Here is a 25069-nt window from a genome sequence, read left to right as displayed (position 1 = left end):
GGAGCGAAAACGCGTTCATGTTTATACTTTTTTTCGAGCAATCTTTTCAGGCCTAAGGAAACTACCCCTAACTGAACGCACAAGCAGACGAAAAAGTATAAATATGTGGCTTCCATATGTTTACTAGCATTCGTTCTCTGTGTGTTAAGTGAACTAAGTGAAATAAATCAAAATGTCTGGTCGTGGAAAAGGTGGCAAAGTGAAGGGAAAGGCAAAGTCCCGCTCCAATCGTGCCGGTCTTCAGTTTCCAGTAGGCCGTATTCACCGTCTGCTCCGCAAGGGCAACTATGCCGAGCGTGTTGGTGCCGGCGCTCCAGTTTACCTGGCTGCCGTGATGGAATATCTGGCCGCTGAAGTACTCGAGTTGGCTGGCAATGCTGCTCGTGACAACAAGAAGACTAGGATAATCCCGCGTCATCTGCAGCTGGCCATTCGCAACGACGAGGAGTTGAACAAGCTACTCTCCGGCGTCACCATTGCCCAAGGTGGAGTTTTGCCCAACATCCAGGCTGTTCTGTTGCCCAAGAAGACCGAGAAGAAGGCTTAAACGTTCCAAAAGCAGAGCCAACTACATACTTGTACATAAAAACAAACCCAACCGTCCTTTTCAGGACGACCACGTTTTTACCAAAGATTTGTAACGATTTTCAAATAGAGCGAGGACTAAGGCAAAAGTATTTTTAATAAAATGGGTATTTTGAAAGAACGTTCATATTTCGGGTAAAAAAAATTGTTTGCAGCGAACATAATAATTTACTGCGATATTACCGAGTTTCTTTTCACTTCAAAATTCTAAGATGCTTGGGACTAATACGAATTTATGACAGAACGCTATCTGACGGATTAGCAATCCGGTTAGCCTGCATCTGAAGCAGTACAGTCTGCACAAAATACATTTAGGAGCTAGCTTTATCTTGAACAAAGCGAGTGGTTGCTTTGCCGCACATTTCTCTACCTGAATTAGCAACTGCCGAACGGCCGCGAAGAATATTTACCTACTTTGGAATTCTCAGCTAACAAAAGCAGAAATTCTAAAATGTTTTGAAAATTTGTCTCCTCTCGAAAACTTAATGGTGGTCCTGAAAAGGACCGATTGTTGAATGAAGTACAAGCTGTACTGTTTTTTTAACCGCCGAAACCGTACAGGGTGCGGCCTTGTCTCTTCAGGGCGTACACAACATCCATGGCTGTGACAGTCTTCCTCTTGGCGTGTTCGGTGTAGGTGACGGCATCGCGGATTACGTTCTCCAGGAACACCTTCAGAACACCACGTGTTTCCTCGTAAATGAGTCCAGAAATGCGCTTCACACCGCCACGACGAGCCAAACGGCGGATAGCTGGCTTCGTGATACCCTGGATGTTATCACGCAGCACTTTGCGATGACGTTTGGCGCCACCTTTTCCCAAGCCTTTGCCTCCTTTACCGCGACCAGTCATTATTCACTCTTTTCTATATAAACACACTGCACGAAAGTCACTGACGAACTAATTTCAATTTTTCGGCGTGCCCCTATTTATACCAAAAACCCAAGAAACCCGAGCGAGTGCGAACGATATGTTCGCCTCGCTCTTGGCTCGCCAAATGAAATGGCGTCTGCTCCTCTCTCTTTCCAACCCTCCACTTTTGCTATATAAGTAGGTAGCGATCGCGCCGAACGTTATTGTGTTTTCAAGAGTGAACATCCAAATCAATTATGGCTCGTACCAAGCAAACCGCTCGCAAATCGACTGGTGGCAAGGCGCCACGCAAACAACTGGCTACTAAGGCCGCTCGCAAGAGCGCCCCAGCCACCGGAGGCGTGAAGAAGCCACATCGCTATCGCCCCGGCACTGTGGCCCTGCGTGAGATCCGTCGCTACCAGAAGAGTACCGAACTGCTGATCCGCAAACTGCCTTTCCAGCGTCTAGTGCGTGAAATCGCTCAGGATTTTAAGACTGACTTGAGATTCCAGAGCTCGGCGGTGATGGCTCTTCAGGAAGCCAGCGAAGCCTATCTGGTCGGCCTCTTTGAAGATACCAACTTGTGTGCCATTCATGCCAAGCGTGTGACGATCATGCCCAAGGACATCCAGTTGGCCCGTCGCATTCGCGGCGAGCGTGCTTAAGTTGAGACTGCATCAACTGGCCACCATTGCGCTACCATATTTTATACAAATCGGTCCTTTTCAGGACCACAAAATACATTCAATGAGATATTTATTTTTATTTTACAAGCTTTTTTATTTTTAATTCATAAATATGTATTATGTTCGTTTTTTATTTCAGTTAATGATTCGTTGTGAAGGTGTGGTAGTTTCAAATGGCGTTACGATTGTATGTGCAAAGCACGAACTATAATAAGCATTCAAACGTCATTAAAAAACTTTTAAAATCACTCTAAAATTCTTTGTTTATTTAATGAGTCAATAAATATATTAAAACAGATCACATTTTTATTTCGGTCTGTACTTGGTGGGATTTTTACAAGGGGTACGGTTGTATGGGACAAACACGAACTGTATTAAACATTCAAACGTCGTTAAAAAATTGAAAAACTGAAAAACACATTCGGAAAATAACTTTGCAACGTTTATAAATTATTTATTTATTAAACAAAGACAACAATTTGTTGAACGAAACCAAGTTTATATTTTTATTTCGGCTTGAATATAGTGTGATTTTTATAGGGAGCAAAGTTGTGTGGAACAGGCACAAACCACTCAAATGTTATAGAAAAATCAAAAAACTGTTTAAATCACTCTAAAAATAACTTAGCAACGTTTTTGAATCCTATATTTATTTAATAAAACATCAAATGTATTAAAAAAGATAGATTTTGTGTTTTTTATTTCGGTTGGTAATTGGTGGGATTATACAAGGGGCAAGGTTATATGGGACAAGCACGAACTTTATTGCACTTTTAAACGTCATCAAAAAAATCGAAAAAATGTTAAACACTTGCTGAATATAGCTTCGCAACGTTAACGAATACGTAATTTAATAAATAAAATAAAAAAGAATAACAATATAATAAAATTTCAATTTTTTTTGACATAATCTTCAATGTGACTTTAACTTGATTCATATATGAGGCACAAATAAGCCTCTTTTGGACAAACTACAAATAAAAACATCTGAAAAATGTAATCGACTAAAGCAAACAAATAATTTGCTTAAGAAAATCACAAATAACTATGAAATTTAAAAATATTTATATTTTTTTCATTCCGAAAACTATGGCTGCTTCTCCCTTGAAAGCCAACTTTTTATGTAGCCTAGGCTCAACTTAAAACAAGTAATAAAATAACTTTTTTAATGAAAAGTAAGTATATTTTCAGTGTTTCTTAAAGAAAAAAGTTTAAATTTCATTTTTAATTGACAATTGTACAAGTAATTGTTAGATTTCTTATTTTAAAATAGGTTTTAAAAAAAATTGCTCATGTTACAAATGTCAATGGTCAAGTTCATTCAGCTATAAAAGGTTGCCAAAACCAAATATTAAAATTTAAAAAATGCTAAGAACTTTATGGATTATTTAAGAATGTGAAAAAATAAATACTTTGTTTTTAATAAAGTTTTTAAACTCTAAATACAGGAAAATAAGTTTGCACTTCAAGTAAACATTTGCACAGCAAATGACTGGTGTCAGACCCATAGTTAAAGTGCTCTCCTCCTCGATTCTCATCCGAATGAAGGAGGTCGGCGGCAAGCGCGCGCGCCATTTTCTAAACAAAAAAGTGTTTTCGAGTGAACAAAGATGTCTGATTCTGCAGTTGCAACGTCCGCGTCCCCAGTGGCTGCCCCACCAGCGCCAGTTGAGAAAAAGGTGGCTGCCAAAAAGGCAACTGGATCTGCTGCCACAAAGGCAAAGAAGCCGACTGCACCACCATCGCACCCGCCAACTCAGCAAATGGTGGACGCTTCAATCAAGAACTTGAAGGAACGTGGCGGCTCTTCGCTTCTGGCAATTAAGAAATATATCACTGCCACATACAAATGCGATGCCCAAAAACTGGCTCCATTCATCAAGAAGTACTTGAAATCGGCCGTGGTCAATGGAAAGCTGATCCAAACAAAGGGAAAGGGTGCGTCTGGTTCATTTAAACTGTCAGCCTCGGCCAAGAAGGATCCCAAGCCAAAAGTTGCGTCTGTTGATAAAAAGGTCAAAAGCAAGAAGGTAGCCGTTAAGAAGACCGGTGTCACCGCCAAGAAAGCTGCCGGAGCTGCTGACAAGAAGCCCAAAGCTAAAAAGGCTGTGGCCACCAAAAAGACCGCCGAGAAAAAGAAAACCGAGAAGGCAAAAGCCAAGGATGCCAAGAAAACTGGAACCGTGAAGGCAAAACCAGCAGCAACAAAGGCCAAAACTACCGCAGCGAAACCGAAGGTGGCCAAAGCACCCAAGGCCAAACCAGCGGCGTCAGCTAAGCCCAAAAAGGTGATAAAGAAAGCAGCTGCTCCTGCTACCGCTAAGAAGCCGAAAGCAAAGACTACGGCTGCTAAGAAGTAAACTGGAAAAGTACAGTATCTGTACCAGTCCGCGCTCAAAATCGCAATTTTAGATTTTCAAATCTGAAATTTGTTTAAACAAGCCCTTTTCAGGGCTACAACATTCGTTAACAAGAGAAAAAAACTTTCAATTCAAAAACATTCAAATTATAGTCATTAAGCTTATAAATCAATTAATTTATACAAATTTAATATTTTTTTAATTGACAAATTGTGCTGCTGGTAACATCTTTAAATTTAATTTAATATTGCTGACCAAAAGTTAGCAACGCAGTGCAATCTAGGTTGAGGCGATTTCTTCTTGGCATGCCCTTTTCCATGCATAAGAATAATATAATAATAATTATAAATTATATAGCGTAGCTTAGGTATATATCCCTAATTTTTAAAATATAAAAACAAAGACTAATTTTATCGTTACATATTTAGGACAAATGGTATATTGAAAATGTAGTTTCTTTTGGTAATATATTTTGTGGCCCTGAAAAGGGCCGTTTTGGTTCTTTCTCCGCATACGCAGCAAGAGATATTTACTTGGAGCTGGTGTACTTGGTGACAGCCTTGGTTCCCTCACTGACAGCGTGCTTGGCCAACTCTCCGGGCAGGAGCAGACGGACAGCAGTTTGGATTTCCCGACTGGTGATTGTTGAGCGCTTGTTGTAGTGAGCCAGACGAGAAGCCTCGGCAGCAATACGCTCGAAGATATCATTCACAAAGCTGTTCATGATGCTCATCGCCTTCGACGAAATGCCGGTGTCAGGGTGGACCTGTTTCAGGACCTTGTAAATGTAGATGGCATAGCTCTCCTTCCTCTTGCGCTTCTTCTTCTTGTCGGTCTTGGTGATGTTCTTCTGAGCCTTGCCAGCCTTCTTGGCTGCCTTTCCACTGGTTTTCGGCGGCATTATTTATATTCACTTATGATTTCACAAACACAATTCACTGATCATAACGGAGCGAAAACGCGTTCATGTTTATACTTTTTTCGAGCAATCTTTTCAGGCCTAAGGAAACTACCCCTAACTGAACGCACAAGCAGACGAAAAAGTATAAATATGTGGCTTCCATATGTTTACTAGCATTCGTTCTCTGTGTGTTAAGTGAACTAAGTGAAACAAATCAAAATGTCTGGTCGTGGAAAAGGTGGCAAAGTGAAGGGAAAGGCAAAGTCCCGCTCCAATCGTGCCGGTCTTCAGTTTCCAGTAGGCCGTATTCACCGTCTGCTCCGCAAGGGCAACTATGCCGAGCGTGTTGGTGCCGGCGCTCCAGTTTACCTGGCTGCCGTGATGGAATATCTGGCCGCTGAAGTACTCGAGTTGGCTGGCAATGCTGCTCGTGACAACAAGAAGACTAGGATAATCCCGCGTCATCTGCAGCTGGCCATTCGCAACGACGAGGAGTTGAACAAGCTGCTCTCCGGCGTCACCATTGCCCAAGGTGGAGTTTTGCCCAACATCCAGGCTGTTCTGTTGCCCAAGAAAACCGAGAAGAAGGCTTAAACGTTCCAAAAGCAGAGCCAACTACATACTTGTACATAAAAACAAACCCAACCGTCCTTTTCAGGACGACCACGTTTTTACCAAAGATTTGTAACGATTTTCAAATAGAGCGAGGACTAAGGCAAAAGTATTTTTAATAAAATGGGTATTTTGAAAGAACGTTCATATTTCGGGTAAAAAAAATTGTTTGCAGCGAACATAATAATTTACTGCGATATTACCGAGTTTCTTTTCACTTCAAAATTCTAAGATGCTTGGGACTAATACGAATTTATGACAGAACGCTATCTGACGGATTAGCAATCCGGTTAGCCTGCATCTGAAGCAGTACAGTCTGCACAAAATACATTTAGGAGCTAGCTTTATCTTGAACAAAGCGAGTGGTTGCTTTGCCGCACATTTCTCTACCTGAATTAGCAACTGCCGAACGGCCGCGAAGAATATTTACCTACTTTGGAATTTTCAGCTAACAAAAGCAGAAATTCTAAAATGTTTTGAAAATTTGTCTCCTCTCGAAAACTTAATGGTGGTCCTGAAAAGGACCGATTGTTGAATGAAGTACAAGCTGTACTGTTTTTTTAACCGCCGAAACCGTACAGGGTGCGGCCTTGTCTCTTCAGGGCGTACACAACATCCATGGCTGTGACAGTCTTCCTCTTGGCGTGTTCGGTGTAGGTGACGGCATCGCGGATTACGTTCTCCAGGAACACCTTCAGAACACCACGTGTTTCCTCGTAAATGAGTCCAGAAATGCGCTTCACACCGCCACGACGAGCCAAACGGCGGATAGCTGGCTTCGTGATACCCTGGATGTTATCACGCAGCACTTTGCGATGACGTTTGGCGCCACCTTTTCCCAAGCCTTTGCCTCCTTTACCGCGACCAGTCATTATTCACTCTTTTCTATATAAACACACTGCACGAAAGTCACTGACGAACTAATTTCAATTTTTCGGCGTGCCCCTATTTATACCAAAAACCCAAGAAACCCGAGCGAGTGCGAACGATATGTTCGCCTCGCTCTTGGCTCGCCAAATGAAATGGCGTCTGCTCCTCTCTCTTTCCAACCCTCCACTTTTGCTATATAAGTAGGTAGCGATCGCGCCGAACGTTTATTTTTTTTACGGTGAAGAGTGAACATCCAAATCAATTATGGCTCGTACCAAGCAAACCGCTCGCAAATCGACTGGTGGCAAGGCGCCACGCAAACAACTGGCTACTAAGGCCGCTCGCAAGAGCGCCCCAGCCACCGGAGGCGTGAAGAAGCCACATCGCTATCGCCCCGGCACTGTGGCCCTGCGTGAGATCCGTCGCTACCAGAAGAGTACCGAACTGCTGATCCGCAAACTGCCTTTCCAGCGTCTAGTGCGTGAAATCGCTCAGGATTTTAAGACTGACTTGAGATTCCAGAGCTCGGCGGTGATGGCTCTTCAGGAAGCCAGCGAAGCCTATCTGGTCGGCCTCTTTGAAGATACCAACTTGTGTGCCATTCATGCCAAGCGTGTGACGATCATGCCCAAGGACATCCAGTTGGCCCGTCGCATTCGCGGCGAGCGTGCTTAAGTTGAGACTGCATCAACTGGCCACCATTGCGCTACCATATTTTATACAAATCGGTCCTTTTCAGGACCACAAAATACATTCAATGAGATATTTATTTTTATTTTACAAGCTTTTTTATTTTTAATTCATAAATATGTATTATGTTCGTTTTTTATTTCAGTTAATGATTCGTTGTGAAGGTGTGGTAGTTTCAAATGGCGTTACGATTGTATGTGCAAAGCACGAACTATAATAAGCATTCAAACGTCATTAAAAAACTTTTAAAATCACTCTAAAATTCTTTGTTTATTTAATGAGTCAATAAATATATTAAAACAGATCACATTTTTATTTCGGTCTGTACTTGGTGGGATTTTTACAAGGGGTACGGTTGTATGGGACAAACACGAACTGTATTAAACATTCAAACGTCGTTAAAAAATTGAAAAACTGAAAAACACATTCGGAAAATAACTTTGCAACGTTTATAAATTATTTATTTATTAAACAAAGACAACAATTTGTTGAACGAAACCAAGTTTATATTTTTATTTCGGCTTGAATATAGTGTGATTTTTATAGGGAGCAAAGTTGTGTGGAACAGGCACAAACCACTCAAATGTTATAGAAAAATCAAAAAACTGTTTAAATCACTCTAAAAATAACTTAGCAACGTTTTTGAATCCTATATTTATTTAATAAAACATCAAATGTATTAAAAAAGATAGATTTTGTGTTTTTTATTTCGGTTGGTAATTGGTGGGATTATACAAGGGGCAAGGTTATATGGGACAAGCACGAACTTTATTGCACTTTTAAACGTCATCAAAAAAATCGAAAAAATGTTAAACACTTGCTGAATATAGCTTCGCAACGTTAACGAATACGTAATTTAATAAATAAAATAAAAAAGAATAACAATATAATAAAATTTCAATTTTTTTTGACATAATCTTCAATGTGACTTTAACTTGATTCATATATGAGGCACAAATAAGCCTCTTTTGGACAAACTACAAATAAAAACATCTGAAAAATGTAATCGACTAAAGCAAACAAATAATTTGCTTAAGAAAATCACAAATAACTATGAAATTTAAAAATATTTATATTTTTTCATTCCGAAAACTATGGCTGCTTCTCCCTTGAAAGCCAACTTTTTATGTAGCCTAGGCTCAACTTAAAACAAGTAATAAAATAACTTTTTTAATGAAAAGTAAGTATATTTTCAGTGTTTCTTAAAGAAAAAAGTTTAAATTTCATTTTTAATTGACAATTGTATAAGTAATTGTTAGATTTCTTATTTTAAAATAGGTTTTAAAAAAAATTGCTCATGTTACAAATGTCAATGGTCAAGTTCATTCAGCTATAAAAGGTTGCCAAAACCAAATATTAAAATTTAAAAAATGCTAAGAACTTTATGGATTATTTAAGAATGTGAAAAAATAAATACTTTGTTTTTAATAAAGTTTTTAAACTCTAAATACAGGAAAATAAGTTTGCACTTCAAGTAAACATTTGCACAGCAAATGACTGGTGTCAGACCCATAGTTAAAGTGCTCTCCTCCTCGATTCTCATCCGAATGAAGGAGGTCGGCGGCAAGCGCGCGCGCCATTTTCTAAACAAAAAGTGTTTTCGAGTGAACAAAGATGTCTGATTCTGCAGTTGCAACGTCCGCGTCCCCAGTGGCTGCCCCACCAGCGCCAGTTGAGAAAAAGGTGGCTGCCAAAAAGGCAACTGGATCTGCTGCCACAAAGGCAAAGAAGCCGACTGCACCACCATCGCACCCGCCAACTCAGCAAATGGTGGACGCTTCAATCAAGAACTTGAAGGAACGTGGCGGCTCTTCGCTTCTGGCAATTAAGAAATATATCACTGCCACATACAAATGCGATGCCCAAAAACTGGCTCCATTCATCAAGAAGTACTTGAAATCGGCCGTGGTCAATGGAAAGCTGATCCAAACAAAGGGAAAGGGTGCGTCTGGTTCATTTAAACTGTCGGCCTCGGCCAAGAAGGATCCCAAGCCAAAAGTTGCGTCTGTTGATAAAAAGGTCAAAAGCAAGAAGGTAGCCGTTAAGAAGACCGGTGTCACCGCCAAGAAAGCTGCCGGAGCTGCTGACAAGAAGCCCAAAGCTAAGAAGGCTGTGGCCACCAAAAAGACCGCCGAGAAAAAGAAAACCGAGAAGGCAAAAGCCAAGGATGCCAAGAAAACTGGAACCGTGAAGGCAAAACCAGCAGCAACAAAGGCCAAAACTACCGCAGCGAAACCGAAGGTGGCCAAAGCACCCAAGGCCAAACCAGCGGCGTCAGCTAAGCCCAAAAAGGTGATAAAGAAAGCAGCTGCTCCTGCTACCGCTAAGAAGCCGAAAGCAAAGACTACGGCTGCTAAGAAGTAAACTGGAAAAGTACAGTATCTGTAGCAGTCCGCGCTCAAAATCGCAATTTTAGATTTTCAAATCTGAAATTTGTTTAAACAAGCCCTTTTCAGGGCTACAACATTCGTTAACAAGAGAAAAAAACTTTCAATTCAAAAACATTCAAATTATAGTCATTAAGCTTATAAATCAATTAATTTATACAAATTTAATATTTTTTTAATTGACAAATTGTGCTGCTGGTAACATCTTTAAATTTAATTTAATATTGCTGACCAAAAGTTAGCAACGCAGTGCAATCTAGGTTGAGGCGATTTCTTCTTGGCATGCCCTTTTCCATGCATAAGAATAATATAATAATAATTATAAATTATATAGCGTAGCTTAGGTATATATCCCTAATTTTTAAAATATAAAAACAAAGACTAATTTTATCGTTACATATTTAGGACAAATGGTATATTGAAAATGTAGTTTCTTTTGGTAATATATTTTGTGGCCCTGAAAAGGGCCGTTTTGGTTCTTTCTCCGCATACGCAGCAAGAGATATTTACTTGGAGCTGGTGTACTTGGTGACAGCCTTGGTTCCCTCACTGACAGCGTGCTTGGCCAACTCTCCGGGCAGGAGCAGACGGACAGCAGTTTGGATTTCCCGACTGGTGATTGTTGAGCGCTTGTTGTAGTGAGCCAGACGAGAAGCCTCGGCAGCAATACGCTCGAAGATATCATTCACAAAGCTGTTCATGATGCTCATCGCCTTCGACGAAATGCCGGTGTCAGGGTGGACCTGTTTCAGGACCTTGTAAATGTAGATGGCATAGCTCTCCTTCCTCTTGCGCTTCTTCTTCTTGTCGGTCTTGGTGATGTTCTTCTGAGCCTTGCCAGCCTTCTTGGCTGCCTTTCCACTGGTTTTCGGCGGCATTATTTATATTCACTTATGATTTCACAAACACAATTCACTGATCATAACGGAGCGAAAACGCGTTCATGTTTATACTTTTTTTCGAGCAATCTTTTCAGGCCTAAGGAAACTACCCCTAACTGAACGCACAAGCAGACGAAAAAGTATAAATATGTGGCTTCCATATGTTTACTAGCATTCGTTCTCTGTGTGTTAAGTGAACTAAGTGAAACAAATCAAAATGTCTGGTCGTGGAAAAGGTGGCAAAGTGAAGGGAAAGGCAAAGTCCCGCTCCAATCGTGCCGGTCTTCAGTTTCCAGTAGGTCGTATTCACCGTCTGCTCCGCAAGGGCAACTATGCCGAGCGTGTTGGTGCCGGCGCTCCAGTTTACATGGCTGCCGTGATGGAATATCTGGCCGCTGAAGTACTCGAGTTGGCTGGCAATGCTGCTCGTGACAACAAGAAGACTAGGATAATCCCGCGTCATCTGCAGCTGGCCATTCGCAACGACGAGGAGTTGAACAAGCTGCTCTCCGGCGTCACCATTGCCCAAGGTGGAGTTTTGCCCAACATCCAGGCTGTTCTGTTGCCCAAGAAAACCGAGAAGAAGGCTTAAACGTTCCAAAAGCAGAGCCAACTACATACTTGTACATAAAAACAAACCCAACCGTCCTTTTCAGGACGACCACGTTTTTACCAAAGATTTGTAAAGATTTTCAAATAGAGCGAGAGCCACTACATTTTTTAAAAAAAAAAAAACCCCACCTCCTTTTAGGGGGGCCCCTTTTTTTCCAAAAATTTGTAAAGATTTTCAAATAGAGGCAAAAGTATTTTTAATAAAATGGGTATTTTGAAAGAACGTTCATATTTCGGGTAAAAAAAATTGTTTGCAGCGAACATAATAATTTACTGCGATATTACCGAGTTTCTTTTCACTTCAAAATTCTAAGATGCTTGGGACTAATACGAATTTATGACAGAACGCTATCTGACGGATTAGCAATCCGGTTAGCCTGCATCTGAAGCAGTACAGTCTGCACAAAATACATTTAGGAGCTAGCTTTATCTTGAACAAAGCGAGTGGTTGCTTTGCCGCACATTTCTCTACCTGAATTAGTAACTGCCGAACGGCCGCGAAGAATATTTACCTACTTTGGAATTCTCAGCTAACAAAAGCAGAAATTCTAAAATGTTTTGAAAATTTGTCTCCTCTCGAAAACTTAATGGTGGTCCTGAAAAGGACCGATTGTTGAATGAAGTACAAGCTGTACTGTTTTTTTAACCGCCGAAACCGTACAGGGTGCGGCCTTGTCTCTTCAGGGCGTACACAACATCCATGGCTGTGACAGTCTTCCTCTTGGCGTGTTCGGTGTAGGTGACGGCATCGCGGATTACGTTCTCCAGGAACACCTTCAAAACACCACGTGTTTCCTCGTAAATGAGTCCAGAAATGCGCTTCACACCGCCACGACGAGCCAAACGGCGGATAGCTGGCTTCGTGATACCCTGGATGTTATCACGCAGCACTTTGCGATGACGTTTGGCGCCACCTTTTCCCAAGCCTTTGCCTCCTTTACCGCGACCAGTCATTATTCACTCTTTTCTATATAAACACACTGCACGAAAGTCACTGACGAACTAATTTCAATTTTTCGGCGTGCCCCTATTTATACCAAAAACCCAAGAAACCCGAGCGAGTGCGAACGATATGTTCGCCTCGCTCTTGGCTCGCCAAATGAAATGGCGTCTGCTCCTCTCTCTTTCCAACCCTCCACTTTTGCTATATAAGTAGGTAGCGATCGCGCCGAACGTTTATTGTGTTTTTAGACGTGAAGTGAACAGTAGTGAACATCCATATCAATAATGGCTCGTACCAAGCAAACCGCTCGCAAATCGACTGGAGGCAAGGCGCCACGCAAACAACTGGCTACTAAGGCCGCTCGCAAGAGCGCCCCAGCCACCGGAGGCGTGAAGAAGCCACATCGCTATCGCCCCGGCACTGTGGCCCTGCGTGAGATCCGTCGCTACCAGAAGAGTACCGAACTGCTGATACGCAAACTGCCTTTCCAGCGTCTAGTGCGTGAAATCGCTCAGGATTTTAAGACTGACTTGAGATTCCAGAGCTCGGCGGTGATGGCTCTTCAGGAAGCCAGCGAAGCCTATCTGGTCGGCCTCTTTGAAGATACCAACTTGTGTGCCATTCATGCCAAGCGTGTGACGATCATGCCCAAGGACATCCAGTTGGCCCGTCGCATTCGCGGCGAGCGTGCTTAAGTTGAGACTGCATCAACTGGCCACCATTGCGCTACCATATTTTATACAAATCGGTCCTTTTCAGGACCACAAAATACATTCAATGAGATATTTATTTTTATTTTACAAGCTTTTTTATTTTTAATTCATAAATATGTATTATGTTCGTTTTTTATTTCAGTTAATGATTCGTTGTGAAGGTGTGGTAGTTTCAAATGGCGTTACGATTGTATGTGCAAAGCACGAACTATAATAAGCATTCAAACGTCATTAAAAAAACTTTTAAAATCACTCTAAAATTCTTTGTTTATTTAATGAGTCAATAAATATATTAAAACAGATCACATTTTTATTTCGGTCTGTACTTGGTGGGATTTTTACAAGGGGTACGGTTGTATGGGACAAACACGAACTATATTAAACATTCAAACGTCGTTAAAAAATTGAGAAACTGAAAAACACATTCGGAAAATAACTTTGCAACGTTTATAAATTATTTATTTATTAAACAAAGACAACAATTTGTTGAACGAAACCAAGTTTATATTTTTATTTCGGCTTGAATATAGTGTGATTTTTATAGGGAGCAAAGTTGTGTGGAACAGGCACAAACCACTCAAATGTTATAGAAAAATCAAAAAACTGTTTAAATCACTCTAAAAATAACTTAGCAACGTTTTTGAATCCTATATTTATTTAATAAAACATCAAATGTATTAAAAAAGATAGATTTTGTGTTTTTTATTTCGGTTGGTAATTGGTGGGATTATACAAGGGGCAAGGTTATATGGGACAAGCACGAACTTTATTGCACTTTTAAACGTCATCAAAAAAATCGAAAAAATGTTAAACACTTGCTGAATATAGCTTCGCAACGTTAACGAATACGTAATTTAATAAATAAAATAAAAAAGAATAACAATATAATAAAATTTCAATTTTTTTTGACATAATCTTCAATGTGACTTTAACTTGATTCATATATGAGGCACAAATAAGCCTCTTTTGGACAAACTACAAATAAAAACATCTGAAAAATGTAATCGACTAAAGCAAACAAATAATTTGCTTAAGAAAATCACAAATAACTATGAAATTTAAAAATATTTATATTTTTTTCATTCCGAAAACTATGGCTGCTTCTCCCTTGAAAGCCAACTTTTTATGTAGCCTAGGCTCAACTTAAAACAAGTAATAAAATAACTTTTTTAATGAAAAGTAAGTATATTTTCAGTGTTTCTTAAAGAAAAAAGTTTAAATTTCATTTTTAATTGACAATTGTACAAGTAATTGTTAGATTTCTTATTTTAAAATAGGTTTTAAAAAAAATTGCTCATGTTACAAATGTCAATGGTCAAGTTCATTCAGCTATAAAAGGTTGCCAAAACCAAATATTAAAATTTAAAAAATGCTAAGAACTTTATGGATTATTTAAGAATGTGAAAAAATAAATACTTTGTTTTTAATAAAGTTTTTAAACTCTAAATACAGGAAAATAAGTTTGCACTTCAAGTAAACATTTGCACAGCAAATGACTGGTGTCAGACCCATAGTTAAAGTGCTCTCCTCCTCGATTCTCATCCGAATGAAGGAGGTCGCCGGCAAGCGCGCGCGCCATTTTCTAAACAAAAAAGTGTTTTCGAGTGAACAAAGATGTCTGATTCTGCAGTTGCAACGTCCGCGTCCCCAGTGGCTGCCCCACCAGCGCCAGTTGAGAAAAAGGTGGCTGCCAAAAAGGCAACTGGATCTGCTGCCACAAAGGCAAAGAAGCCGACTGCACCACCATCGCACCCGCCAACTCAGCAAATGGTGGACGCTTCAATCAAGAACTTGAAGGAACGTGGCGGCTCTTCGCTTCTGGCAATTAAGAAATATATCACTGCCACATACAAATGCGATGCCCAAAAACTGGCTCCATTCATCAAGAAGTACTTGAAATCGGCCGTGGTCAATGGAAAGCTGATCCAAACAAAGGGAAAGGGTGCGTCTGGTTCATTTAAACTGTCAGCCTCGGCCAAGAAGGATCCCAAGCCAAAAGTTGCGTCTGTTGATAAAAAGGTCAAAAGCAAGAAGGTAGCCGTTAAGAAGACCGGTGTCACCGCCAAGAAAGCTGCCGGAGCTGCTGACAAGAAGCCCAAAGCTAAGAAGGCTGTGGCCACCAAAAAGACCGCCGAGAAAAAGAAAACCGAGAAGGCAAAAGCCAAGGATGCCAAGAAAACTGGAACCGTGAAGGCAAAACCAGCAGCAACAAAGGCCAAAACTACCGCAGCGAAACCGAAGGTGGCCAAAGCACCCAAGGCCAAACCAGCGGCGTCAGCTAAGCCCAAAAAGGTGATAAAGAAAGCAGCTGCTCCTGCTACCGCTAAGAAGCCGAAAGCAAAGACTACGGCTGCTAAGAAGTAAACTGGAAAAGTACAGTATCTGTACCAGTCCGCGCTCAAAATCGCAATTTTAGATTTTCAAATCTGAAATTTGTTTAAACAAGCCCTTTTCAGGGCTACAACATTCGTTAACAAGAGAAAAAAACTTTCAATTCAAAAACATTCAAATTATAGTCATTAAGCTTATAAATCAATTAATTTATACAAATTTAATATTTTTTTAATTGACAAATTGTGCTGCTGGTAACATCTTTAAATTTAATTTAATATTGCTGACCAAAAGTTAGCAACGCAGTGCAATCTAGGTTGAGGCGATTTCTTCTTGGCATGCCCTTTTCCATGCATAAGAATAATATAATAATAATTATAAATTATATAGCGTAGCTTAGGTATATATCCCTAATTTTTAAAATATAAAAACAAAGACTAATTTTATCGTTACATATTTAGGACAAATGGTATATTGAAAATGTAGTTTCTTTTGGTAATATATTTTGTGGCCCTGAAAAGGGCCGTTTTGGTTCTTTCTCCGCATACGCAGCAAGAGATATTTACTTGGAGCTGGTGTACTTGGTGACAGCCTTGGTTCCCTCACTGACAGCGTGCTTGGCCAACTCTCCGGGCAGGAGCAGACGGACAGCAGTTTGGATTTCCCGACTGGTGATTGTTGAGCGCTTGTTGTAGTGAGCCAGACGAGAAGCCTCGGCAGCAATACGCTCGAAGATATCATTCACAAAGCTGTTCATGATGCTCATCGCCTTCGACGAAATGCCGGTGTCAGGGTGGACCTGTTTCAGGACCTTGTAAATGTAGATGGCATAGCTCTCCTTCCTCTTGCGCTTCTTCTTCTTGTCGGTCTTGGTGATGTTCTTCTGAGCCTTGCCAGCCTTCTTGGCTGCCTTTCCACTGGTTTTCGGCGGCATTATTTATATTCACTTATGATTTCACAAACACAATTCACTGATCATAACGGAGCGAAAACGCGTTCATGTTTATACTTTTTTTCGAGCAATCTTTTCAGGCCTAAGGAAACTACCCCTAACTGAACGCACAAGCAGACGAAAAAGTATAAATATGTGGCTTCCATATGTTTACTAGCATTCGTTCTCTGTGTGTTAAGTGAACTAAGTGAAACAAATCAAAATGTCTGGTCGTGGAAAAGGTGGCAAAGTGAAGGGAAAGGCAAAGTCCCGCTCCAATCGTGCCGGTCTTCAGTTTCCAGTAGGCCGTATTCACCGTCTGCTCCGCAAGGGCAACTATGCCGAGCGTGTTGGTGCCGGCGCTCCAGTTTACCTGGCTGCCGTGATGGAATATCTGGCCGCTGAAGTACTCGAGTTGGCTGGCAATGCTGCTCGTGACAACAAGAAGACTAGGATAATCCCGCGTCATCTGCAGCTGGCCATTCGCAACGACGAGGAGTTGAACAAGCTACTCTCCGGCGTCACCATTGCCCAAGGTGGAGTTTTGCCCAACATCCAGGCTGTTCTGTTGCCCAAGAAGACCGAGAAGAAGGCTTAAACGTTCCAAAAGCAGAGCCAACTACATACTTGTACATAAAAACAAACCCAACCGTCCTTTTCAGGACGACCACGTTTTTACCAAAGAATTGTAAAGATTTTCAAATAGAGCGAGGACTAAGGCAAAAGTATTTTTAATAAAATGGGTATTTTGAAAGAACGTTCATATTTCGGTTAAAAAAAATTGTTTGCAGCGAACATAATAATTTACTGCGATATTACCGAGTTTCTTTTCACTTCAAAATTCTAAGATGCTTGGGACTAATACGAATTTATGACAGAACGTTATCTGACGGATTAGCAATCCGGTTAGCCTGCATCTGAAGCAGTACAGTCTGCACAAAATACATTTAGGAGCTAGCTTTATCTTGAACAAAGCGAGTGGTTGCTTTGCCGCACATTTCTCTACCTGAATTAGCAACTGCCGAACGGCCGCGAAGAATATTTACCTACTTTTGAATTCTCAGCTAACAAAAGCAGAAATTCTAAAATGTTTTGAAAATTTGTCTCCTCTCGAAAACTTAATGGTGGTCCTGAAAAGGACCGATTGTTGAATGAAGTACAAGCTGTACTGTTTTTTTAACCGCCGAAACCGTACAGGGTGCGGCCTTGTCTCTTCAGGGCGTACACAACATCCATGGCTGTGACAGTCTTCCTCTTGGCGTGTTCGGTGTAGGTGACGGCATCGCGGATTACGTTCTCCAGGAACACCTTCAGAACACCACGTGTTTCCTCGTAAATGAGTCCAGAAATGCGCTTCACACCGCCACGACGAGCCAAACGGCGGATAGCTGGCTTCGTGATACCCTGGATGTTATCACGCAGCACTTTGCGATGACGTTTGGCGCCACCTTTTCCCAAGCCTTTGCCTCCTTTTCCGCGACCAGTCATTATTCACTCTTTTCTATATAAACACACTGCACGAAAGTCACTGACGAACTAATTTCAATTTTTCGGCGTGCCCCTATTTATACCAAAAACCCAAGAAACCCGAGCGAGTGCGAACAATATGTTCGCCTCGCTCTTGGCTCGCCAAATGAAATGGCGTCTGCTCCTCTCTCTTTCCAACCCTCCACTTTTGCTATATAAGTAGGTAGCGATCGCGCCGAACGTTTATTGTGTTTTTTAGACGTGAAGTGAACAGTAGTGAACATCCAAATCAATAATGGCTCGTACCAAGCAAACCGCTCGCAAATCGACTGGTGGCAAGGCGCCACGCAAACAACTGGCTACTAAGGCCGCTCGCAAGAGCGCCCCAGCCACCGGAGGCGTGAAGAAGCCACATCGCTATCGCCCCGGCACTGTGGCCCTGCGTGAGATCCGTCGCTACCAGAAGAGTACCGAACTGCTGATCCGCAAACTGCCTTTCCAGCGTCTAGTGCGTGAAATCGCTCAGGATTTTAAGACTGACTTGAGATTCCAGAGCTCGGCGGTGATGGCTCTTCAGGAAGCCAGCGAAGCCTATCTGGTCGGCCTCTTTGAAGATACCAACTTGTGTGCCATTCATGCCAAGCGTGTGACGATCATGCCCAAGGACATCCAGTTGGCCCGTCGCATTCGCGGCGAGCGGGCTTAAGTTGAGACTGCATCAACTGGCCACCATTGCGCTACCATATTTTATACAAATCGGTCCTTTTCAGGACCACAAAATACATTCAATGAGATATTTATTTTTATTTTACAAGCTTTTTTATTTTTAATTCATAAATATGTATTATGTTCGTTTTTTATTTCAGTTAATGATTCGTTGTGAAGGTGTGGTAGTTTCAAATGGCGTTACGATTGTATGTGATAAGCACGAACTATAATAAACATTCAAACGTCATTAAAAAATTAAAAACTTTTAAAATCACTCTAAAATTCTTTGTTTATTTAATGAGTCAATAAATATATTAAAACAGATCACATTTTTATTTCGGTCTGTACTTGGTGGGATTTTTACAAGGGGTACGGTTGTATGGGACAAACACGAACTATATTAAACATTCAAACGTCGTTAAAAAATTGAAAAACTGAAAAACACATTCGGAAAATAACTTTGCAACGTTTATAAATTATTTATTTATTAAACAAAGACAACAATTTGTTGAACGAAACCAAGTTTATATTTTTATTTCGGCTTGAATATAGTGTGATTTTTATAGGGAGCAAAGTTGTGTGGAACAGGCACAAACCACTCAAATGTTATAGAAAAATCAAAAAACTGTTTAAATCACTCTAAAAATAACTTAGCAACGATTTTGAATCCTATATTTATTTAATAAAACATCAAATGTATTAAAAAAGATAGATTTTGTGTTTTTTATTTCGGTTGGTAATTGGTGGGATTATACAAGGGGCAAGGTTATATGGGACAAGCACGAACTTTATTGCACTTTTAAACGTCATCAAAAAAATCGAAAAAATGTTAAACACTTGCTGAATATAGCTTCGCAACGTTAACGAATACGTAATTTAATAAATAAAATAAAAAAGAATAACAATATAATAAAATTAAAATTTTTTTTACATAATCTTCAATGTGACTTTAACTTGATTCATATATGAGGCACAAATAAGCCTCTTTTGGACAAACTACAAATAAAAACATCTGAAAAATGTAATCGACTAAAGCAAACAAATAATTTGCTTAAGAAAATCACAAATAACTATGAAATTTAAAAATATTTATATTTTTTTCATTCCGAAAACTATGGCTGCTTCTCCCTTGAAAGCCAACTTTTTAAGTAGCCTAGGCTCAACTTAAAACAAGTAATAAAATAACTTTTTTAATGAAAAGTAAGTATATTTTCAGTGTTTCTTAAAGAAAAAGTTTAAATTTCATTTTTAATTGACAATTGTACAAGTAATTAATAGATTTCTTATATTAAAATAGGTTTTAAAAAAAATTGCTCATGTTACAAATGTCAATGGTCAAGTTCATTCAGCTATTAAAGGTTGCCAAAACCAAATATTAAAATTTTAAAAATGCTAAGAACTTTATGGATTATTTAAGAATGTGAAAAAATAAATACTTTGTTTTTAATAAAGTTTTTAAACTCTAAATACAGGAAAATAAGTTTGCACTTCAAGTAAACATTTGCACAGTAAATGACTGGTGTCAGACCCATAGTTAAAGTGCTCTCCTCCTCGATTCTCATCCGAATGAAGGAGGTCGGCGGCAAGCGCGCGCGCCATTTTCTAAACAAAAAAGTGTTTTCGAGTGAACAAAGATGTCTGATTCTGCAGTTGCAACGTCCGCGTCCCCAGTGGCTGCCCCACCAGCGCCAGTTGAGAAAAAGGTGGCTGCCAAAAAGGCAACTGGATCTGCTGCCACAAAGGCAAAGAAGCCGACTGCACCACCATCGCACCCGCCAACTCAGCAAATGGTGGACGCTTCAATCAAGAACTTGAAGGAACGTGGCGGCTCTTCGCTTCTGGCAATTAAGAAATATATCACTGCCACATACAAATGCGATGCCCAAAAACTGGCTCCATTCATCAAGAAGTACTTGAAATCGGCCGTGGTCAATGGAAAGCTGATCCAAACAAAGGGAAAGGGTGCGTCTGGTTCATTTAAACTGTCAGCCTCGGCCAAGAAGGATCCCAAGCCAAAAGTTGCGTCTGTTGATAAAAAGGTCAAAAGCAAGAAGGTAGCCGTTAAGAAGACCGGTGTCACCGCCAAGAAAGCTGCCGGAGCTGCTGACAAGAAGCCCAAAGCTAAGAAGGCTGTGGCCACCAAAAAGACCGCCGAGAAAAAGAAAACCGAGAAGGCAAAAGCCAAGGATGCCAAGAAAACTGGAACCGTGAAGGCAAAACCAGCAGCAACAAAGGCCAAAACTACCGCAGCGAAACCGAAGGTGGCCAAAGCACCCAAGGCCAAACCAGCGGCGTCAGCTAAGCCCAAAAAGGTGATAAAGAAAGCAGCTGCTCCTGCTACCGCTAAGAAGCCGAAAGCAAAGACTACGGCTGCTAAGAAGTAAACTGGAAAAGTACAGTATCTGTACCAGTCCGCGCTCAAAATCGCAATTTTAGATTTTCAAATCTGAAATTTGTTTAAACAAGCCCTTTTCAGGGCTACAACATTCGTTAACAAGAGAAAAAAACTTTCAATTCAAAAACATTCAAATTATAGTCTATTAAGCTTATAAATCAATTAATTTATACAAATTTAATATTTTTTTAATTGACAAATTGTGCTGCTGGTAACATCTTTAAATTTAATTTAATATTGCTGACCAAAAGTTAGCAACGCAGTGCAATCTAGGTTGAGGCGATTTCTTCTTGGCATGCCCTTTTCCATGCATAAGAATAATATAATAATAATTATAAATTATATAGCGTAGCTTAGGTATATATCCCTAATTTTTAAAATATAAAAACAAAGACTAATTTTATCGTTACATATTTAGGACAAATGGTATATTGAAAATGTAGTTTCTTTTGGTAATATATTTTGTGGCCCTGAAAAGGGCCGTTTTGGTTCTTTCTCCGCATACGCAGCAAGAGATATTTACTTGGAGCTGGTGTACTTGGTGACAGCCTTGGTTCCCTCACTGACAGCGTGCTTGGCCAACTCTCCGGGCAGGAGCAGACGGACAGCAGTTTGGATTTCCCGACTGGTGATTGTTGAGCGCTTGTTGTAGTGAGCCAGACGAGAAGCCTCGGCAGCAATACGCTCGAAGATATCATTCACAAAGCTGTTCATGATGCTCATCGCCTTCGACGAAATGCCGGTGTCAGGGTGGACCTGTTTCAGGACCTTGTAAATGTAGATGGCATAGCTCTCCTTCCTCTTGCGCTTCTTCTTCTTGTCGGTCTTGGTGATGTTCTTCTGAGCCTTGCCAGCCTTCTTGGCTGCCTTTCCACTGGTTTTCGGCGGCATTATTTATATTCACTTATGATTTCACAAACACAATTCACTGATCATAACGGAGCGAAAACGCGTTCATGTTTATACTTTTTTTCGAGCAATCTTTTCAGGCCTAAGGAAACTACCCCTAACTGAACGCACAAGCAGACGAAAAAGTATAAATATGTGGCTTCCATATGTTTACTAGCATTCGTTCTCTGTGTGTTAAGTGAACTAAGTGAAATAAATCAAAATGTCTGGTCGTGGAAAAGGTGGCAAAGTGAAGGGAAAGGCAAAGTCCCGCTCCAATCGTGCCGGTCTTCAGTTTCCAGTAGGCCGTATTCACCGTCTGCTCCGCAAGGGCAACTATGCCGAGCGTGTTGGTGCCGGCGCTCCAGTTTACCTGGCTGCCGTGATGGAATATCTGGCCGCTGAAGTACTCGAGTTGGCTGGCAATGCTGCTCGTGACAACAAGAAGACTAGGATAATCCCGCGTCATCTGCAGCTGGCCATTCGCAACGACGAGGAGTTGAACAAGCTACTCTCCGGCGTCACCATTGCCCAAGGTGGAGTTTTGCCCAACATCCAGGCTGTTCTGTTGCCCAAGAAGACCGAGAAGGCTTAAACGTTCCAAAAGCAGAGCCAACTACATACTTGTACATAAAAACAAACCCAACCGTCCTTTTCAGGACGACCACGTTTTTACCAAAGAATTGTAAAGATTTTCAAATAGAGCGAGGACTAAGGCAAAAGTATTTTTAATAAAATGGGTATTTTGAAAGAACGTTCATATTTCGGTTAAAAAAAATTGTTTGCAGCGAACATAATAATTTACTGCGATATTACCGAGTTTCTTTTCACTTCAAAATTCTAAGATGCTTGGGACTAATACGAATTTATGACAGAACGTTATCTGACGGATTAGCAATCCGGTTAGCCTGCATCTGAAGCAGTACAGTCTGCACAAAATACATTTAGGAGCTAGCTTTATCTTGAACAAAGCGAGTGGTTGCTTTGCCGCACATTTCTCTACCTGAATGAGCAACTGCCGAACGGCCGCGAAGAATATTTACCTACTTTTGAATTCTCAGCTAACAAAAGCAGAAATTCTAAAATGTTTTGAAAATTTGTCTCCTCTCGAAAACTTAATGGTGGTCCTGAAAAGGACCGATTGTTGAATGAAGTACAAGCTGTACTGTTTTTTTAACCGCCGAAACCGTACAGGGTGCGGCCTTGTCTCTTCAGGGCGTACACAACATCCATGGCTGTGACAGTCTTCCTCTTGGCGTGTTCGGTGTAGGTGACGGCATCGCGGATTACGTTCTCCAGGAACACCTTCAGAACACCACGTGTTTCCTCGTAAATGAGTCCAGAAATGCGCTTCACACCGCCACGACGAGCCAAACGGCGGATAGCTGGCTTCGTGATACCCTGGATGTTATCACGCAGCACTTTGCGATGACGTTTGGCGCCACCTTTTCCCAAGCCTTTGCCTCCTTTTCCGCGACCAGTCATTATTCACTCTTTTCTATATAAACACACTGCACGAAAGTCACTGACGAACTAATTTCAATTTTTCGGCGTGCCCCTATTTATACCAAAAACCCAAGAAACCCGAGCGAGTGCGAACAATATGTTCGCCTCGCTCTTGGCTCGCCAAATGAAATGGCGTCTGCTCCTCTCTCTTTCCAACCCTCCACTTTTGCTATATAAGTAGGTAGCGATCGCGCCGAACGTTTATTGTGTTTTTAGACGTGAAGTGAACAGTAGTGAACATCCAAATCAATAATGGCTCGTACCAAGCAAACCGCTCGCAAATCGACTGGTGGCAAGGCGCCACGCAAACAACTGGCTACTAAGGCCGCTCGCAAGAGCGCCCCAGCCACCGGAGGCGTGAAGAAGCCACATCGCTATCGCCCCGGCACTGTGGCCCTGCGTGAGATCCGTCGCTACCAGAAGAGTACCGAACTGCTGATCCGCAAACTGCCTTTCCAGCGTCTAGTGCGTGAAATCGCTCAGGATTTTAAGACTGACTTGAGATTCCAGAGCTCGGCGGTGATGGCTCTTCAGGAAGCCAGCGAAGCCTATCTGGTCGGCCTCTTTGAAGATACCAACTTGTGTGCCATTCATGCCAAGCGTGTGACGATCATGCCCAAGGACATCCAGTTGGCCCGTCGCATTCGCGGCGAGCGGGCTTAAGTTGAGACTGCATCAACTGGCCACCATTGCGCTACCATATTTTATACAAATCGGTCCTTTTCAGGACCACAAAATACATTCAATGAGATATTATTTTTAATTCATAAATATGTATTATGTTCGTTTTTTATTTCAGTTAATGATTCGTTGTGAAGGTGTGGTAGTTTCAAATGGCGTTACGATTGTATGTGCAAAGCACGAACTATAATAAACATTCAAACGTCATTAAAAAATTAAAAACTTTTAAAATCACTCTAAAATTCTTTGTTTATTTAATGAGTCAATAAATATATTAAAACAGATCACATTTTTATTTCGGTCTGTACTTGGTGGGATTTTTACAAGGGGTACGGTTGTATGGGACAAACACGAACTATATTAAACATTCAAACGTCGTTAAAAAATTGAAAAACTGAAAAACACATTCGGAAAATAACTTTGCAACGTTTATAAATTATTTATTAAACAAAGACAACAATTTGTTGAACGAAACCAAGTTTATATTTTTATTTCGGCTTGAATATAGTGTGATTTTCATAGGGAGCAAAGTTGTGTGGAACAGGCACAAACCACTCAAATGTTATATAAAAATCAAAAAACTGTTTAAATCACTCTAAAAATAACTTAGCAACGTTTTTGAATCCTATATTTATTTAATAAAACATCAAATGTATTAAAAAAGATAGATTTTGTGTTTTTTATTTCGGTTGGTAATTGGTGGGATTATACAAGGGGCAAGGTTATATGGGACAAGCACGAACTTTATTGCACTTTTAAACGTCATCAAAAAAATCGAAAAAATGTTAAACACTTGCTGAATATAGCTTCGCAACGTTAACGAATACGTAATTTAATAAATAAAATAAAAAAGAATAACAATATAATAAAATTTCAATTTTTTTTGACATAATCTTCAATGTGACTTTAACTTGATTCATATATGAGGCACAAATAAGCCTCTTTTGGACAAACTACAAATAAAAACATCTGAAAAATGTAATCGACTAAAGCAAACAAATAATTTGCTTAAGAAAATCACAAATAACTATGAAATTTAAAAATATTTATATTTTTTTCATTCCGAA

The 25069-nt window shown here is 40.5% G+C and overlaps 18 protein-coding genes across 18 annotated transcripts; 9 read left to right on the top strand and 9 right to left on the bottom strand.

Moving 5' to 3' along the window:
- Nucleotides 1-162: 162 nt before the first annotated feature.
- On the top strand, nt 163-610 carry LOC121467406 (histone H2A). The gene has a single exon (XM_041708838.1). It carries the CDS (start codon nt 173-175, stop codon nt 545-547), a length of 375 nt encoding a protein of 124 aa, XP_041564772.1. The 5' UTR covers nt 163-172; the 3' UTR covers nt 548-610.
- Nucleotides 611-1077: 467 nt separating this feature from the next.
- On the bottom strand, nt 1078-1495 carry LOC121467409 (histone H4). Its single transcript, XM_041708841.1, has one exon. The coding sequence runs from the start codon at nt 1435-1437 to the stop codon at nt 1126-1128; it is 312 nt and encodes a 103-aa protein (XP_041564775.1). The 5' UTR covers nt 1438-1495; the 3' UTR covers nt 1078-1125.
- A 2222-nt stretch (nt 1496-3717) lies between these two features.
- LOC121467387 (histone H1-like) lies at nt 3718-4575 on the top strand. The gene has a single exon (XM_041708813.1). It carries the CDS (start codon nt 3737-3739, stop codon nt 4484-4486), a length of 750 nt encoding a protein of 249 aa, XP_041564747.1. The 5' UTR covers nt 3718-3736; the 3' UTR covers nt 4487-4575.
- A 392-nt stretch (nt 4576-4967) lies between these two features.
- LOC121467389 (histone H2B) lies at nt 4968-5445 on the bottom strand. Its single transcript, XM_041708815.1, has one exon. It carries the CDS (start codon nt 5385-5387, stop codon nt 5016-5018), a length of 372 nt encoding a protein of 123 aa, XP_041564749.1. The 5' UTR covers nt 5388-5445; the 3' UTR covers nt 4968-5015.
- A 24-nt stretch (nt 5446-5469) lies between these two features.
- LOC121467388 (histone H2A) lies at nt 5470-6045 on the top strand. The gene has a single exon (XM_041708814.1). It carries the CDS (start codon nt 5607-5609, stop codon nt 5979-5981), a length of 375 nt encoding a protein of 124 aa, XP_041564748.1. The 5' UTR covers nt 5470-5606; the 3' UTR covers nt 5982-6045.
- A 466-nt stretch (nt 6046-6511) lies between these two features.
- On the bottom strand, nt 6512-6929 carry LOC121467439 (histone H4). The gene has a single exon (XM_041708870.1). It carries the CDS (start codon nt 6869-6871, stop codon nt 6560-6562), a length of 312 nt encoding a protein of 103 aa, XP_041564804.1. The 5' UTR covers nt 6872-6929; the 3' UTR covers nt 6512-6559.
- A 2227-nt stretch (nt 6930-9156) lies between these two features.
- Nucleotides 9157-9994, top strand: LOC121467436 (histone H1-like). The gene has a single exon (XM_041708867.1). The coding sequence runs from the start codon at nt 9174-9176 to the stop codon at nt 9921-9923; it is 750 nt and encodes a 249-aa protein (XP_041564801.1). The 5' UTR covers nt 9157-9173; the 3' UTR covers nt 9924-9994.
- Nucleotides 9995-10404: 410 nt separating this feature from the next.
- LOC121467438 (histone H2B) lies at nt 10405-10824 on the bottom strand. Its single transcript, XM_041708869.1, has one exon. It carries the CDS (start codon nt 10822-10824, stop codon nt 10453-10455), a length of 372 nt encoding a protein of 123 aa, XP_041564803.1. The 3' UTR covers nt 10405-10452.
- Nucleotides 10825-11022: 198 nt separating this feature from the next.
- Nucleotides 11023-11483, top strand: LOC121467437 (histone H2A-like). The gene has a single exon (XM_041708868.1). It carries the CDS (start codon nt 11045-11047, stop codon nt 11417-11419), a length of 375 nt encoding a protein of 124 aa, XP_041564802.1. The 5' UTR covers nt 11023-11044; the 3' UTR covers nt 11420-11483.
- Nucleotides 11484-12033: 550 nt separating this feature from the next.
- Nucleotides 12034-12453, bottom strand: LOC121467440 (histone H4). The gene has a single exon (XM_041708871.1). The coding sequence runs from the start codon at nt 12391-12393 to the stop codon at nt 12082-12084; it is 312 nt and encodes a 103-aa protein (XP_041564805.1). The 5' UTR covers nt 12394-12453; the 3' UTR covers nt 12034-12081.
- A 2237-nt stretch (nt 12454-14690) lies between these two features.
- LOC108134559 (histone H1-like) lies at nt 14691-15548 on the top strand. The gene has a single exon (XM_017254911.2). The coding sequence runs from the start codon at nt 14710-14712 to the stop codon at nt 15457-15459; it is 750 nt and encodes a 249-aa protein (XP_017110400.1). The 5' UTR covers nt 14691-14709; the 3' UTR covers nt 15460-15548.
- A 392-nt stretch (nt 15549-15940) lies between these two features.
- LOC121467379 (histone H2B) lies at nt 15941-16360 on the bottom strand. The gene has a single exon (XM_041708804.1). The coding sequence runs from the start codon at nt 16358-16360 to the stop codon at nt 15989-15991; it is 372 nt and encodes a 123-aa protein (XP_041564738.1). The 3' UTR covers nt 15941-15988.
- Nucleotides 16361-16558: 198 nt separating this feature from the next.
- LOC121467378 (histone H2A) lies at nt 16559-17018 on the top strand. Its single transcript, XM_041708803.1, has one exon. The coding sequence runs from the start codon at nt 16581-16583 to the stop codon at nt 16953-16955; it is 375 nt and encodes a 124-aa protein (XP_041564737.1). The 5' UTR covers nt 16559-16580; the 3' UTR covers nt 16956-17018.
- Nucleotides 17019-17485: 467 nt separating this feature from the next.
- On the bottom strand, nt 17486-17880 carry LOC121467429 (histone H4). Its single transcript, XM_041708860.1, has one exon. It carries the CDS (start codon nt 17843-17845, stop codon nt 17534-17536), a length of 312 nt encoding a protein of 103 aa, XP_041564794.1. The 5' UTR covers nt 17846-17880; the 3' UTR covers nt 17486-17533.
- Nucleotides 17881-20147: 2267 nt separating this feature from the next.
- LOC121467426 (histone H1-like) lies at nt 20148-21005 on the top strand. The gene has a single exon (XM_041708857.1). The coding sequence runs from the start codon at nt 20167-20169 to the stop codon at nt 20914-20916; it is 750 nt and encodes a 249-aa protein (XP_041564791.1). The 5' UTR covers nt 20148-20166; the 3' UTR covers nt 20917-21005.
- A 393-nt stretch (nt 21006-21398) lies between these two features.
- LOC121467427 (histone H2B) lies at nt 21399-21818 on the bottom strand. Its single transcript, XM_041708858.1, has one exon. The coding sequence runs from the start codon at nt 21816-21818 to the stop codon at nt 21447-21449; it is 372 nt and encodes a 123-aa protein (XP_041564792.1). The 3' UTR covers nt 21399-21446.
- A 210-nt stretch (nt 21819-22028) lies between these two features.
- Nucleotides 22029-22474, top strand: LOC121467428 (histone H2A-like). Its single transcript, XM_041708859.1, has one exon. It carries the CDS (start codon nt 22039-22041, stop codon nt 22408-22410), a length of 372 nt encoding a protein of 123 aa, XP_041564793.1. The 5' UTR covers nt 22029-22038; the 3' UTR covers nt 22411-22474.
- Nucleotides 22475-22940: 466 nt separating this feature from the next.
- Nucleotides 22941-23335, bottom strand: LOC121467430 (histone H4). Its single transcript, XM_041708861.1, has one exon. The coding sequence runs from the start codon at nt 23298-23300 to the stop codon at nt 22989-22991; it is 312 nt and encodes a 103-aa protein (XP_041564795.1). The 5' UTR covers nt 23301-23335; the 3' UTR covers nt 22941-22988.
- Between the last annotated feature and the right edge of the window lie 1734 nt (nt 23336-25069).

This window comes from Drosophila elegans, unplaced genomic scaffold (genome assembly GCF_018152505.1).
Source record: "Drosophila elegans isolate 14027-0461.03 unplaced genomic scaffold, ASM1815250v1 contig_397, whole genome shotgun sequence".
NCBI lineage: Eukaryota > Metazoa > Arthropoda > Insecta > Diptera > Drosophilidae > Drosophila > Drosophila elegans.
The sequence above is the reverse complement of the archived record's forward strand: the minus strand, read 5'-3'. Positions and strand labels throughout refer to the sequence as shown.

Excerpts from the sequence above, each read along its gene's own strand:
- LOC121467387 (XM_041708813.1), top strand. The coding sequence starts at position 3,737 with ATGTCTGATTCTGCAGTTGCAACGTCCGCGTCCCCAGTGGCTGCCCCA.
- LOC121467430 (XM_041708861.1), bottom strand. The coding sequence starts at position 23,300 with ATGACTGGTCGCGGAAAAGGAGGCAAAGGCTTGGGAAAAGGTGGCGCC.
- LOC121467428 (XM_041708859.1), top strand. The coding sequence starts at position 22,039 with ATGTCTGGTCGTGGAAAAGGTGGCAAAGTGAAGGGAAAGGCAAAGTCC.
- LOC121467437 (XM_041708868.1), top strand. The coding sequence starts at position 11,045 with ATGTCTGGTCGTGGAAAAGGTGGCAAAGTGAAGGGAAAGGCAAAGTCC.
- LOC121467427 (XM_041708858.1), bottom strand. The coding sequence starts at position 21,818 with ATGCCGCCGAAAACCAGTGGAAAGGCAGCCAAGAAGGCTGGCAAGGCT.
- LOC121467438 (XM_041708869.1), bottom strand. The coding sequence starts at position 10,824 with ATGCCGCCGAAAACCAGTGGAAAGGCAGCCAAGAAGGCTGGCAAGGCT.
- LOC121467406 (XM_041708838.1), top strand. The coding sequence starts at position 173 with ATGTCTGGTCGTGGAAAAGGTGGCAAAGTGAAGGGAAAGGCAAAGTCC.
- LOC121467378 (XM_041708803.1), top strand. The coding sequence starts at position 16,581 with ATGTCTGGTCGTGGAAAAGGTGGCAAAGTGAAGGGAAAGGCAAAGTCC.
- LOC121467429 (XM_041708860.1), bottom strand. The coding sequence starts at position 17,845 with ATGACTGGTCGCGGAAAAGGAGGCAAAGGCTTGGGAAAAGGTGGCGCC.
- LOC121467426 (XM_041708857.1), top strand. The coding sequence starts at position 20,167 with ATGTCTGATTCTGCAGTTGCAACGTCCGCGTCCCCAGTGGCTGCCCCA.
- LOC121467440 (XM_041708871.1), bottom strand. The coding sequence starts at position 12,393 with ATGACTGGTCGCGGTAAAGGAGGCAAAGGCTTGGGAAAAGGTGGCGCC.
- LOC108134559 (XM_017254911.2), top strand. The coding sequence starts at position 14,710 with ATGTCTGATTCTGCAGTTGCAACGTCCGCGTCCCCAGTGGCTGCCCCA.
- LOC121467409 (XM_041708841.1), bottom strand. The coding sequence starts at position 1,437 with ATGACTGGTCGCGGTAAAGGAGGCAAAGGCTTGGGAAAAGGTGGCGCC.
- LOC121467388 (XM_041708814.1), top strand. The coding sequence starts at position 5,607 with ATGTCTGGTCGTGGAAAAGGTGGCAAAGTGAAGGGAAAGGCAAAGTCC.
- LOC121467439 (XM_041708870.1), bottom strand. The coding sequence starts at position 6,871 with ATGACTGGTCGCGGTAAAGGAGGCAAAGGCTTGGGAAAAGGTGGCGCC.
- LOC121467389 (XM_041708815.1), bottom strand. The coding sequence starts at position 5,387 with ATGCCGCCGAAAACCAGTGGAAAGGCAGCCAAGAAGGCTGGCAAGGCT.
- LOC121467379 (XM_041708804.1), bottom strand. The coding sequence starts at position 16,360 with ATGCCGCCGAAAACCAGTGGAAAGGCAGCCAAGAAGGCTGGCAAGGCT.
- LOC121467436 (XM_041708867.1), top strand. The coding sequence starts at position 9,174 with ATGTCTGATTCTGCAGTTGCAACGTCCGCGTCCCCAGTGGCTGCCCCA.